General features: G+C 56.1%; 1 protein-coding gene across 1 annotated transcript; it reads left to right on the top strand.

Annotated features, from left to right (window-relative positions):
• TEX33 (testis expressed 33) lies at nt 1-12947 on the top strand. Its single transcript, XM_003989235.5, has 6 exons — nt 1-148; nt 3311-3370; nt 6388-6830; nt 8686-8830; nt 12467-12577; nt 12779-12947. The coding sequence occupies exons 2-6, from the start codon at nt 3349-3351 to the stop codon at nt 12874-12876; spliced, it is 819 nt and encodes a 272-aa protein (XP_003989284.2). The 5' UTR covers nt 1-148; nt 3311-3348; the 3' UTR covers nt 12877-12947.
• Nucleotides 12948-13676: the final 729 nt, after the last annotated feature.

Below are 13676 nucleotides of genomic sequence, written 5' to 3'. Positions count from 1 at the left end.
GAGCCCTATGTATAGCGGTCACCATGGCGACTCCAGTGAGCAGTGGGGGAGGGGGGCCCCCTGGCACCCAGCCCGTGGTCTTCAGGAGCGGGTCTGCCATGTGGATCTGCGCTCCTGGACTTCAGCTGACATGAGAGAGAGCGGAGAGGTGAGGCAGGGGCCTGTGAGGTGGGCCGGGGGGCTCCCGGGACCCAGGATTTCGCCGTCCCTCTCTCTATTCAGGGCCGCTCGTGAGGGAAGAGTTCCCCGGGCCCAACCAGACCTCCTTCCCCGTCCTCCTCGACTGACGTCTCTTGGGACCTTTCTTTCCAGATCAGAAACTGGCAGGGAGTCCACACGTCTGTTCCAGCCAGTCCAGGCTGCTATGGACTAGGGGTGTCGCTGGGGCAGATAGGACACTGCTGTGGGCACATGGGCGGGGGGAGGACTGGGATGTGGGGGTGGGGACGGGAGCACACGGCTCACTCGAAGGAGGCAGGAGAGGTCGGGCTTGGGTTCGGTCCCACTTGGCTGAGGTCCTATTTCTTTTCTGAGCCTCAGTGTCTCCATCTGGGAAAGAGGGTGAGTTAATACTTTCTCTGAACACCTGCCTCCTTATGAAGACGGATTAATCTACTAAATGTAAGAGTGCGTAACAGATGAGCTGTATTAGTTATCCCTTGCTGTGTAACAAATCACCCCAAAACTTAGTGGCTTAAGAACATTTTTTTTACAAAACTTTTTTTTTTTTTTAACATTTATTTATTGTTGAGAGACAGAGAGGGACAGAGCACGAGCAGGGGAGGGGCAGAGAGAGAGAGAGGGAGACACAGAATCCGAAGCAGGCTCCAGGCTCTGAGCCGTCAGCACAGAGCCCGACGCGGGGCTCGAACTCACGAGCTGTGAGATCATGACCTGATCATCATGAGCTGTGAGATCAGATGCTTAATGGACTGAGCCACCCAGGCGCCCCAAGAACATTTTTTTTTTCTTATTTCACAACTCCTTTGGGTCAGAAATGCAGATGCACTCCCATGGCGGCCATCTCTCAAGGTCATTCACGGTATATAATCAAAGTTCAACTAGAGGAGGACCCCTTTCCAGAGCTACTCATATGGTAGGGCTCCGTTGCTCACGGATTCTTGAACAGGCCTCCCTCAGATCCTTGCCAGGGGGGCCTCTCCTGAGGTTAGCTCACAACATGGCCGCTGCTTCTGTCAGAGTGAGCGAGCCAAGAGCCTGATGGAGTGTGGACAAGACGGAGTCCCAATCTTCTACGTTCACTCTCCGAGTGGCATCCCATCCACTATTCTATTGGTTAGAAGCAGGTCAACAGGCCCGGCCCACGTGCGAGGGGAGGGATTATACAAGAGTGTGAATACCCAGGGACAGGGTCCCCCGGAGCCATGTGGACTGCCTACCTCAGGGGCCCCTCCAGGCCCCAATAATATACATGCCTTCTTTTAAAAAAATTTTCTTTTTAATGTTTATTTATTTTTGAGACAGAGAGAGACAGAGTGCGAGTGGGGGAGGGGCAGACAGAGAGGGAGACCCAGAATCCGAAGCAGGCTCCGGGCTCCGAGCCGTCCACACAGAGCCTGATGCGGGGCTCTAACTCACGGACCGCGAGGTCGTGACCTGAGCCGAAGTCGGACGCTTCACCGGCTGAGCCACCCAGGTGTCGTCTGAATTTTGGCATCTTTTGACACCTGAAGAGGATGAGGTTTTGCAAAACCATCAAGTTCTGCCTCTTTTGTGTTTAACGGTGGTTCCTTCAGTGTTTCTTCCCCCTGTGATACTTCACTGGAAGCAACAGGAAGAAACCGGGAGGCACCTTCCGTGCCTTTGCTTGGAAATCTCCCTTGCTACCTCTCCTGGCGCATCGGTCACATGTCCCGCTTCCCACCTAACTGTCAAGGACAGTGTCCCTAAGTTTCCTTCGCTACCTAACGAGGACACGTCTTCCTCCAGGTTCGAAGAACACGTTCCTCACATCCTTTCGTACATCCTCCAAGCCCAGGTTTCTACTCATTATCCGTTTCAGGCAATTGAGGCCTTTTTCCATCCCGTTCCTCAAACTCTACCCACGCCCCAACCACCGCTTGGTTCCGAAGCCACTCCCACAGTTTTAGGTTATTTGTTACAGCAGCGGCCCATTCTCGGTACCGGAATCCATGCTGGCTATCTATTGCTGCGTGACAAATGACCACAAGGCGTAGTCACTTAAGACTATGTGCTTGGCAAAAGTACAAATTTATTCTCTCACAGCTTCTGGGGGTCTGGGTCCGGAGTGTGGCCGGGCTGGGGCCTCTGGCTCAGGGTCTCCCACGAGCTATAATGAACGTGTCCGCTGGGCTGCATGCTCATATGAAGGCTCAACCAGGGAAGGATTCACGGCCATGCTCATTCGGGTGAAGGGTCAGGTGGTTCTTTGAGGACCATTGGACCAAGGGTCTCCATTCCTCATGAGCTGTTGGCCTCTCCCCGGGGCAGCTCAAAACATAGCAGCTGTTTGCGGCAGAGCAAGGAAGCCGAGAAGAGCCAGAGAGAGAGAGTGTGAACGAGACAGAAAGCACTAGGGGCCCCTGGGTGGCCCAGTCTGTTGAGGGTCCGACTTTGGCTCAGGTCACGATCTCACAGTCTGTGAGTTCGAACCCTGCCTCGGGCTCTGGCTCGGAGCCTGGAGCCTGCTTCGGATTCTGTGTCTCCCTCTGTCTCTGCCCCTCCCCCACTCATGCTCTGTCTCTCTCTCTCTCTCTCTCTCTCTCTCTCTGTCAAAAATAAATAAACGTTAAAAAAAATAAAAGACAGAAGGCATTAATCTAACACCTGCTCTCGGCTCTCCTGTGTTGGCCAAGCCGGTTCCCTTCGCTCAGGCTTGAGCGACCGGCTGTTAAAATGGACACGTTGTAGGGAGGCAGATGGTCACCAGGATGGGGGGGCCTGGGGCAAGGCACCCCGCAACCAGGGGCCCGCTGGGGGCTCCCAGGGGAGCACAGGGTGCTGCAGATTGGGGAGAAGTGAAGGAAAAGGCAGCAAAAGGCAAGAGCGAGGCTCAGGGCCTCCAGGCTCTTTGAGAAACATCTTTGGGGCCCCGGCATTGGATGTGACCGGGCTTTCCAGAGAGGGCAGAGTGGGCAGGGGTCCAGGAGGCAGGCCAGCGGGGATGGGGGGCTCGCTGAGTACCAGAGAGCATTGGAAACAGCATGGAGGGGCCCCTGGGTGGGGGCCGGACAGATGGCCGCGGGCCTTTGTGTTCAGCTCCAGCTCACCCGCCTCTGCAGAGACTGTGTGTCATCTGAGACGACCACATGTGTTTCTTGGTCAACAGGACGAAGCTTGGAATTACTTGTCCCAGAACAAGAGTCCATGGACTTGAGCCGCCGAGCAGGTAGGACAGGCTGGCCTGGGATGAGTTCCGCTCGGGCACCCCGGGGGCAGCAGGGAACAGCCCCTTCTCCCCCTCTCTGGGTCTGGGTCTCTGTCTTGCTTGGGTCTCCAGACCCCCTGTGGGGCTCTGACTCCCTCTGCATTCTGTTTAAAGACAGAAATCAAAGGCAGGGGGAGGAATATCACTGGCCCCTCCCATCCACCCCTCTGCCGTGTCCTGTCTGCAGGGCTGGGGGGGGCGGTGGGGAGTGTGCGCCCGAGGGCAGGGCTGAGGGACAACCCAGCAGGGGCCTGGTCGGGTGTCCAGAAAGTACATGGAGGTCCTGAGCGAGCCCCGTCCAGGGAGTGGTGTGGCCCAAGGAGGCGAGAAGGGAGTATCCAGGCATGGCGAACAGTGTGGGCAAAAGTCTAGAAGTCAGAGGGCTGGTGCTTTGGTGGAACCTAGAGAAGTCGATATGGCTGGAGAGGTAGAGTGGGGGCCTGCCCCCTGCATTGGGGGCTCTGCCCTCAGGACAAGAGGAGGGCTTTCAATGCAGGCGTGACTGGGTCGGGTCAGCTCTGAGAGGCGCCCCATGGCGAGTGGCCTTCCAGTGAGATCGGGGAGGACCCACCTGCTGGAAGCTGTCTCCAAAAATCCAAGGACCCCGGCCTTGTTCAGTCTGGCTCGGATTCCAGCCTCTCCCAGCGAGGTTCTGATGCAGGCGCCGGGAGGGCCCTGGAATCCGCAGATGTGTAACAAGCGGGGGCGCGATTCTGATCGAGGGCCAAGCTGGGGAAACGAACCACTGACCATTTGACCCTTACTCTGCCCACTTTACAGCTGAAGGGATGGAAGGCTGGTAGAGTTGCAGTGAGGTTCCTGAAATGCCAGCGACATTCATTCGTTCGTTCCTTCGTTCGTTTGTTCATTCATTCATTCGTTCATTCGTTCATTCATTCATTCCAAGGGTTGGCCCTTTAGTTCACTGCTGTGTCCCCAGCACCTGACCTAGCACCTGACGCGGTCCGTGCTCCCTCGGTGGATGGTTAGTGAATACCGGCTCTCTGAACCAGGGTCCGGCGAGTGAAGCTGTCGTCACCCCCAAACGGCTGGCAGAGGGTGGGCGGGCAGTTCCGCTGTAACTTGCGGATAGATGAGGCAGTCAGGGGCTCATCCTGGGAGAAACGGGGAGCCCTGCCCCTTGAGTCCTGAGCTCAGCATCCTGTGCTCAGCCCCAGGCCCCCCACGGGCAGGAGGAGGGGCCGTGGTTGATGAGGTGGGCGCTGAGCGCACCCCATACTCTGCCTCCGCTCTGTTGAGAAGGGTGCCCGTCCCCATCCTCGGCCGTCCCCAGAGGCGCGCCCATTTGTTCGCTGGGGCGGAAGCAGGACTGGATGGAGGGAAGGCCATCTGGTCCGGCCTCAGGAACAGGTTCTCCCTCTGCCTTTTGTGTGGATGACAAAGGAGCAAGAATGGAAGGGCATCTGATTTCACCGGTGGGGGGCAGGAAGGAAGGCAAGCTTTTTCTAAAGGCGCTGTGGCCCCAGAGAAGGGTCTACAGCTCCTCATGGTGGGGGCGAGAGGGGCTTACACAGAGCACCACCACCCCTTGGTGACGGCGCCCCGCGAGAGTGAAATGAAACCCCCAGTGACCGGGGGTCAAAACCCGCTGCTGTCCAGCGGCCTTCTCTGGAAAAGAAGTCTGGAACATTCTGAATGCCCACCCGCGGGGCAGCTGCGAAGTCCTGCCCAGTTAGGTCTGTGTCTGCCACGGTAAGTCAACCCCGAGGCACAGTGGTGCGTTTTTTACCAGCAAGTTACAAAGCAACCGGGAGAATCCGGTCTCCTTTGTAAACAAAAGCGAAGCAAAACTATGTATCCTTAGGAGGGCTGGAGGAACCGTCTAGAATGCTTTGGAGGGAAGCTCCCCGCACGCATTTGCAGCTGTAACCTGGGATTGAAGACTGGGGAGCAGGGGCGAGGCTGAGGCTGTGTGGAGAAAGGGAAAAGTCCAGGGTGGTGAGACGTGTGTGCAGCCTGCGGCCAGGCCAGCCTGGGGTGGGTGTCAGGGAGGATTCTTGGTGAGACAGCATTTGAAGGAACCGAAGGGTAGGGTTTTGACTCCGGGAGAAGGAAGGGCAGGCCTTCCAGGTGGCGGAACCAGCCCGAGGAGGGGGCAGGGGCTGGGCGGTGGGGTATCACAAGGTGGGGGTGGGGCAGGGGCCAGCGTTTGGTGGGAGCCAGGGGTGGGTGAAGAGAATGCGGGCCGGCGGGTTGGGACTAGAAGTCCGGGCCAGAATGCGCGGCTGCTGGTGGGAGAGCCTGAAATGGCTGGGGTGATGCCACTTGCAGAGTGAAAACAGCAGAAGGAAGTGGGGGTTGGGGGGGCAGCTCTGAATGGGGAGCAAGGCCCTGGCCCCTCCAGCTCCATGACTGGGCCAAGCCAAGGAAGCCCTCTGCCAACTTCCCTCTGCCAAGCTGCTGGCTTTCTTCACTGGATCGCTGTGGGGTGCAAAGCCGGGAAGAGAACTGATCAAACGGAGCTAGGTTCACCAAAGCGCGGAGAGGTCAAGGTCACCCGTGGCCAGGCCTCAGGGCTGCAGCTCCTGTTGTCAAAACCAGTGTGGGTTGATCCTGTCCCGTGGGAGGCCTGGCCAACGGAGCCACCGTCTTCCTCGGTCTCTCCTGACTTCTCACCTGTGCTTCCGCTGGTTGCTGTGACCGCTCTCTGTCCCCGTCCCTTTGACCGTCCCTTTGACGCGGGCTGGCTAGGTCCGAGGACCCGGAGAGGTCCCGCCGGGCCAGCCAAGAGGGCCCTTGGCTCTGCACGGGATGGAAATGAAACGCAAGCCGAGAGGAAGTGAGAGCAGAGTTTATTGAAGATGCAGAGAGAGATGCAGAGGCAGACAGAGTGTCTGGGAGGCTCGGAAGGAGAGGGGAGGGAGCGTCGTTGCCCCATCACCGTCTCCCTCCCTGTCCCCCACTCTGCATTTATCTGTCTCCTTCCCTCCCTCCCCTCCCTCTCTCCCCCTGTTCAGGTACCACCACTTTGGCCAGGGCCCATCTGAACAACGAGGGAAGCCAGCAGGACACGGACCCCTGGAGAACCGCCTGCAGCCCTGTGGGCACCTCCAAGTTCAAGTACCAGGCCCCAGTCTCCCCACAGCAGAGCCTGTACCGGGGAGGCAGCCCCCTAAGGCAGATCCACTTGGAGGAGGTCCGGCCTCCACCCCCAACGGCCATCAGTAGGGACTCTCTGTCCTCGGGGTTGGACCCACAGTGTGGGTCTCCGAGGAAGGCAGATTACAGACCCTCCTCGAGGGAGAGCAGGGCTTCTATCCGAGAGGGGGCTCCGCTGTGCCACGGACTGAAGGAAGGTCCCAACGCGGGAGCCCAGGACCAGAAGAGCAGCGTCATTCCTGACAACATTCGTCACAAGTTTGGGAGCAATATGGTGGACAAGCTGGTCTCTGAGGAGCAGGTATCAGAGCGGGCACAGGAGGCTGAGGGCGGCAGGTGGGTTCAGCATGGAGACTTAGGGGGACCCCCAAGGAGCCTGCCCTCAAGTACAGAGTCTCTACAATAATATCATTAACGAGTGCTGGCGGTGCACTTGCCTGTTCTGGCCCTTACGGACTTTTCAGCGTTAAGTCTGGTGTTTGGATTAGATGCTTTTAACTGGGACCAGTCTCCTGAAGGAGACCGCGTTGAGTGGGTGGAGAGCACTGGCTGGGACTCAGAAGATTTGGGCTTGAGCCCTGGCTCTGCCCCTGAATGCTGGGTGACTTTGGACAAGGTTACTTCCTGGGTGACTTTGGACAAGTTACTTCCCCTCTCGGGGCTCCGGTCCCTACATCTGTAAAGGGAGGCAGCTGGACGACATCGGGCTGGCAAACACGTGACACGCATACCACACCGTTCCTATCCTGCACACGGCAGACATCGCTAGTCGATGCCAGCACTGTTCCCCACCTGATAGGTCATTCAGTGGAGTCCCTACTGATCAACTGAAAAGTTGACATAAAACTGCTCTTTCTGGTCAAACGCTAAGAGCTCTCCTGGTCTGGCGTTTTGAGAGATATTTTCTTTTCTTTTTTTATTTTTTTTAACGTTTATTGTTGAGACAGAGAAAGAGACGGAGCATGAACGGGGGAGGGTCAGAGAGAAATCCAAAGCAGGCTCCAGGCTCTGAGCCATCAGCACAGAGCCCGACACGGGGCTCGAACTCACGGACCATGAGATCATGACCTGAGCTGAAGTCGGACGCCTCACCGACTGAGCCACCCGGGCGTCCCTTGAGAGATATTTTTCAAAGCCATCATCTCGACCCTCACATGGTGCGAGTTATGGCTTCTTTTTTGAACAGATGGTACAAGAGAAGTTCAGGGAGGTGCCGTGAGCCACTTGGGGTCACAATCAGCAAGCGGAGTTACAAGGATCACAAAGGCTGTGGGCTGGGCCCCCCTCTGCTTTGTCATCACAAGGTGTGGTACCCACACCCACCTGCTAGTCTGGGAAGTCACAGTCCCAAGCGTCTTGAGGACCTTGCCCCCACCTGAGGTTGGCTCTATGATCGCTACCTGTCACTGCCCCTCTCGGCCTCAGAAAGGCGTCACTTCGCCCTTCGGTCATCATTGTCCTGGGCCTGAATAGGGACCTGGCTTTTCTGTCTAGCTTTGACACAACACAGATGTCACTGAGCCAGCAAATATCAGAGCTGGAAGCTACTTCGATGACCATCCAGTTTGGCCCCCACCCCCATTTTTTACAAGTAGGGAAACTGAGGCCCGGAGAGGGGCAGAGACTCGCCCGATGTCAGCAGCTGGGTTATGGCGGAACTGGGACTCCCACCCCGGTTTCCTGGTACCTCAGCCAGTCTGAGCCTCGGTTCCGCACTACAGGAGGGGGCTGGCCCTGATGAAATCTAAGGGGCCACCCAGAGCTGACCTGGGTGATGCCTCGGTTCTGGGGGCTCTGTGGTCCACCAACTGTGACAGCAGGGCGAGTCCTGCCCCGAGGCTCGAGTTCCTCATGTATAAAAAGGCAGGAAGAACATTACCTTATGAAGACCTCTCCTGACGATGTATACACTAGGTGCTCAAAGCAGGGAAGAGGCTCTGTGATCATTACCGTCTCCGATGCCCGTGTGGCACGCGGGGACGTGTGAGTGGTGGAGGGCCTTCAGGTCTCCCAGTCCCTGGCCCCGGGCCTGGTTGAAGGCTGCAGGGTAGGGGTGGGGTAGGAGGTGGCAAGGGCAGGGTGAGAGGGAGGAGGGGTTGGAGGGGAGCTAGGGGGCTGACCCTGCTTCCCCGGTCTCTTCCTCACTCGCCGCGCAGGCTCAAAGGGCCATCGGCGAAGGCTCTGAGGGCCAGAAGAGGGCCAACTCGTGGCCCAGCAGGACCCAGAGTCCCGTGGGAATCAACGCCATCTTCACAGACTACTATGATCTGGGCTACAACATGCGGTCCAACTTGTTTCAAGGTCAGGCCAAAGGGCAAAAGGGTGGAGGTTGCCAGGCATAGTGGCAGGGGTATTCACCTTTGGGGTATTCACCCCTTCCCGGACGCCTATGGGCTCTGAGACCTAGGACTCATTCCCAGGGACACTCATTTCACAGCCACCAAGGGTCCTCTCCGGGCCAGGCCCCGTGCCGCGTGCTGGGAATGTCCAGGCTCCAGGCACATCTGTCCTCCCCATGCAGACGACCCATCCCAGTTGGCAAACAGTCCCTCACTCCCTCTGACGCCTCCTGTGTCCTAACCTGGTCACAGTGCCGACAATATCGGGCTTCCTAGGTTCAAAGCTCAGCTCTGCCACTCCTTGGGTGTGGCCTCAGGCAAGATCCTTCACCTCTCTCGGCCTCGGTCACCTCTTTGGCACCGTGGGGATAATAATGATGCTGTGGCCCTCAGTGGGTCAGGGACAGGATTCTGAAGTGCCGCGTGAAGCCGCTTGGCCTGGGGCTCCAAGTGAGTAGCTGGCAGGCCATTAGTTTTCCTTCCAGCGCTGGTGGTGGCAGCACCGGGGGGACAGGGCCGGTTGGAGATCCGGACATCTTACAGGGCTGCTAAGGGACAGCCACGGTCAGGTGCATCGGAAAGTTTGCCCAAGACCTCTCAGTAACAGGACGTAGATCAGAGCTCACACCCACGGTTTTCTTCTGCCTCCAAAGTCCCAGTCTTTCAGGTCCCCTCCCCACCGGGACCCTGTTCCCAAGGGCTAATGGATCGCTCAGACGAGGCACCGCTCCGCGGCCGTCGTGCAGGGGGCTTCTCTCTGCCCCCACGTTCGAGTTCGGCCTCACTGCCACATAGGACCTCTGCCTGGCCCTCTTCTTTCCTCCCTCTGTCACGCCAGGCCCTCTCCAGCGTCCCCAGGGCCTGGCAGACCTCCTCACTTGGCTCCGATCCCCGTCACCCAAGGAACCAGACAGCCACTGGAAGCCTTCCTGGCTTTTTCTTTGAGCCTGGAGGAGGGGTGGTGCTGGGGGAGGGAGAGAGAATACAGCTCAGCTTGTCCTCTGCTCCAGATCTCAGGGTCCCTGCCTTCCATTCGTCTCTGTAACAATAATCACCCATCGGCACACACACCCTTGTGGGGTAATGTCCACACAAAGGGAAAAGAATAGTATCGAAAGCCTCTGGGCGCCCATCACCAGCCTGAGAGACACAGCCTTGGCAGGGCTTGTGCTGGAGCCGCTCCCACCAGCTTGCACCAGCTCACAAGAGTCCCTTGTTAAATTTCCCTTAACTGATTGGCATCGCAGGGCTATTTTACTATTTTATTTATCTATACTCCGGAAATTGGCTAGGGCCGTCCAGTTGGGCTTCACCTTCAGCACCAACTCCCGGTGAGCTTTGCCCGTGTGTCCTTTTCGTTTCCACTCACTCTGTCTGCCTTACGCTAGCTGTTCCAAGTTGTGGTTGAACAAGAGCGAGGGAGAGGAGGGGGCGCCCGGCTGGCTCGTTCAGTTAAGCGCCCGGCTCTTGATTTCAGCTCAGGTCATGATCTCACGGTTCGTGGGTTCGAGCCCCGCATCGAGCTCTGTGCCGACCGTGAGGAGCCTGCTTGGGATTCTCTCTCTCTGTCCCTCCACCACTCATGCTTTCTCTCTCAAAATAAATAAACTCAAGAGAGAGAGAGAGAGGACGTCAGAAAGGCAAAGAGCTGGGTGGGGAAGGTCGCCAGAAAGTCTTTCCTCTTGAGGGGTTGGGAAGGTCTCAAGCAGGAGAATGGCATGTTCTTGACTTAGGTTGAAGGACCATTCTAGTTGCTGTTGAGAACTGTGGCAGGGTTGCTGGGGCAAAAACAGGGAGACCGGTGAGGAATTGACTATAAAGATCCAGGTGGGGCAGATGATGGTGGCTTGGTCGAGGGAGCAGGGCTGGGACCCTGCACAACTTGGGAGGCACCATTGTGCAATATGGCGGCCCAGGGAAGCCAGGCTGAAGGTGGCCTGATGTACTAGGTGCCTGGGTATCTGTGCAAGCTAGAGCACGCGGAATATGTCAATAAATGGATTTGGGGTGTAGGAGAGAGGAATGAAGGTGGATTCCCAGGTTTTTGATCTGAAAAGCTGGGAGGATGGAATTACTATTTCCTGAGAGATAGAGTTCCAGAAAGACTGGGTTGAAGACATCCTACCCCGTGTGAGTCTTAAAGAAAATCTCTTACAGAGTCTTCTAAAATATTTAGTTTTGCTTTTCACACTTGGGTCCCTAATCCCCCTGGAGTTGATTTCTGTTGTCAGTGAGAAGTAGGGATTCCTGTTTAATTCTTCCTTTATGTGGATTACCAACTCTCCCAATACCTTTTACTGAATAGTCCCGCCTTTCCCCCCCAGTGACCCACAGTGGTTCCACTGGTGTCCACCAAGCTTCCACATGTGCAGGGGTCAGTTTCCAGACCCTCCGTCCTGCCCACTGTCCAATGTTATGCTTTTAATGACCAAGGATGAGAGGTAGTCCGGTATCTGGTTGGGCAGGTATCAGCCCCCCTCTCCATCACGACTACCAGCATTAAAGCCTTGGCGGCTAGTCTAGGTCCTTGATTCCTCCACAGAGATTTTGGAAGCAGCTTGTCTATTTCTACAAAAAACAAACAAAACAAAAGCCCTTTTGAGATCTTAGCTGGAAGTATGTCGAATCTATAGCCTCAAATTAGGGGCAATCATCTGCTTTATGATAAGGTTCTCCCTCTCTGTGCTGCATTCTAGTTAATTTCCTTGTCTATATCTTCCCGCTGGCCATTTTGTTTTAGCTGCATTTAATCTACTATTTTTCCCGTCCCCTGAATGTGCCTTTAAACATTCAGATGCTAATTTTCAAACTTAGAAGAAGAGAGAACAATGAAATGGCTACATGTCGCACTCAGAACCCAGCTTTGACAGTTCTTAACACGTGGCCAATCTTGTTCCATTGTTTCTCCCACCCACCCGTCGGCCTGCCCTGCGTTATTTCAAAGCTAATCCCAGACCTTTTGTCATCCACTGAACTTAATTTTCAATTACTGTATGTTTCATTTTCTGAGGTCCCATTTGCTTCTTTTCCTAATCTATTCTTTCTGGGTAGTTTCTTATTCTTTGCTTATTCTTTTTGTCTCTCGTGACTTGAAACATTAAATTCATGTATTTCCCATCCTGTGACCGATCATTTGAATCCTTGCTATCTTTGGGGATTTGGTCCTCTGTTTGGTGTTTCTGCTGACTTTTGATCATGGTAACTTATTTCTTTTGTGTGTGTGTGTGTGTGTGTGTGTGTGTGTGTGTGTGTGGTTTAACTGTACGCATAGAAATACATTTTCTGAAAAATGGACATATTGATTGTCCCATGCCAGATGCTCCAATGAATCTCCAGTAATGTGATCTTCCCAATCTTGCAAGAAAATGTTATTCCTTTGGATAGAGGAAGAGGCCGAAGCTCTGAGAGGTTAAACACTGGCCTGAAGTCACACTCCATGAATGGCAGAGCTGGTGTTTGAACCCAGGCCCGCCTCCTCACACCCCTACCTTCCACAGTCCACCATCCATTGGGGAAACTGACATCCAGGTATGAAACCCTGAGTGCCTCACCTCCGTTGACTTGAGGCTTCTGGGGATTTCTTTATGGGGTTCCACAGGGGCCTCCGAGGAGACGACGAGCCTTATGAAGGCCTCCTACACCCCAGAGGTGATTGAGAAATCAGTGAGGGACATAGATCACTGGCATGGAAGGAAGACGGATGATCTGGGTATGTGCGGGGCTGCGGTGAGGGAGGCGGGCGCTCCCTTACCTGGGCAGGGTGTGTTGGCCCCAAGGTTGGGAGAGAAGCCACAGCAACAGGTAGAACTCCGGGTCGGGCCTGGAAGAGGCATGGATCACCGCTGGGGCCCCGGGGCACTCCAGAGATCCTCCGGATGATCTGAGCTGGCTCCTTCTCTGCTCTCTGCAGGCCGGTGGCACCAGAAAAATGCTATGAATATGAACTTACAGAAAGCACTGGATGAGAAATACGGAGAGAAGGGCAAAAGCAGAAGCTCAAAGTACTAGATACGACCGAGAAGAGGTGCCTTCCGCTCCAAGAAATGGCAAAGAATAAAGAAGGCACCCGTCTGAATGTTCTCTTTGTGATGCCTCCGTTTCATGTTGGGGTGGGGGCTGATGTGCGGTGCTGGAGAGGCCAGCTGAGGGAGGAGAGAAGCCCGGAGGGCCCAAACTCACCCCAGACCTTCCCCTTAGACACGCACCCCTTCCCTCATAATTCCCGGGGCAGGATGTGGGAGCCGAGCGGTAGGCACCCATACCCTGTGGGAGGGGCCTCACAGTGGTCCCTGCGGGAACTGAACCTTGGATGCCTTCCCTAGCTGAATCCCAATTACTTCCAGACACCCATTCCTCCCCCAGGAGCCCCTGGCCTTGAGAAGAATCAGACATGCCCCTCCTCCAAGGCAGGGGTGGGTTTGATTGATCTCAGGGTAAGTCTTACCCCTCCCCCTACACACACAAACTGATTGGTTCAGAAATGGGCGTATGACTCAGTTTGGGCCAATGAGAAGCAAGGAGAAGTGGGAGCGCGCGGAGCCCTCTGGGAAATTCTTTTCTCCGCCCCGGGAGAGCTGGGGGAGCATCCCTCTCTCGCGCCGCTGTGTAGAGGGAGGAAGACGCAGGGCAGACCGAAGCTGGCAGCGAGTCTGGGAGCGGGGTGGGGGGAATCGAAGCCGCCGCGGCACAATGTGGGTTGTCCGCGACCTCGCTGAGCTGCCCCATCCCCCTGGCCGGAAGCCGCCGCCTCTGGGCGTCTTATCGTTGGAGCCTGGGCAACTTTGCATTGTTTAAGCCAAAGTCATCCT

This window comes from Felis catus, chromosome B4 (genome assembly GCF_018350175.1).
Source record: "Felis catus isolate Fca126 chromosome B4, F.catus_Fca126_mat1.0, whole genome shotgun sequence".
In the NCBI taxonomy this organism is placed as follows: domain Eukaryota; kingdom Metazoa; phylum Chordata; class Mammalia; order Carnivora; family Felidae; genus Felis; species Felis catus.
Note: the sequence above shows the minus strand (reverse complement) of the source record. Positions and strands in the feature narration are given on the sequence as shown.

Bases quoted from the DNA above. Each gene is read 5' to 3' on its own strand.
- TEX33 (XM_003989235.5), top strand. From the start codon at position 3,349: ATGGACTTGAGCCGCCGAGCAG. The intron at 3,371-6,387 runs GTAGGACAGGCT...CCCCCTGTTCAG, and splicing joins GGACTTGAGCCGCCGAGCAG to GTACCACCACTTTGGCCAGG. The intron at 12,578-12,778 runs GTATGTGCGGGG...TGCTCTCTGCAG, and splicing joins AAGGAAGACGGATGATCTGG to GCCGGTGGCACCAGAAAAAT.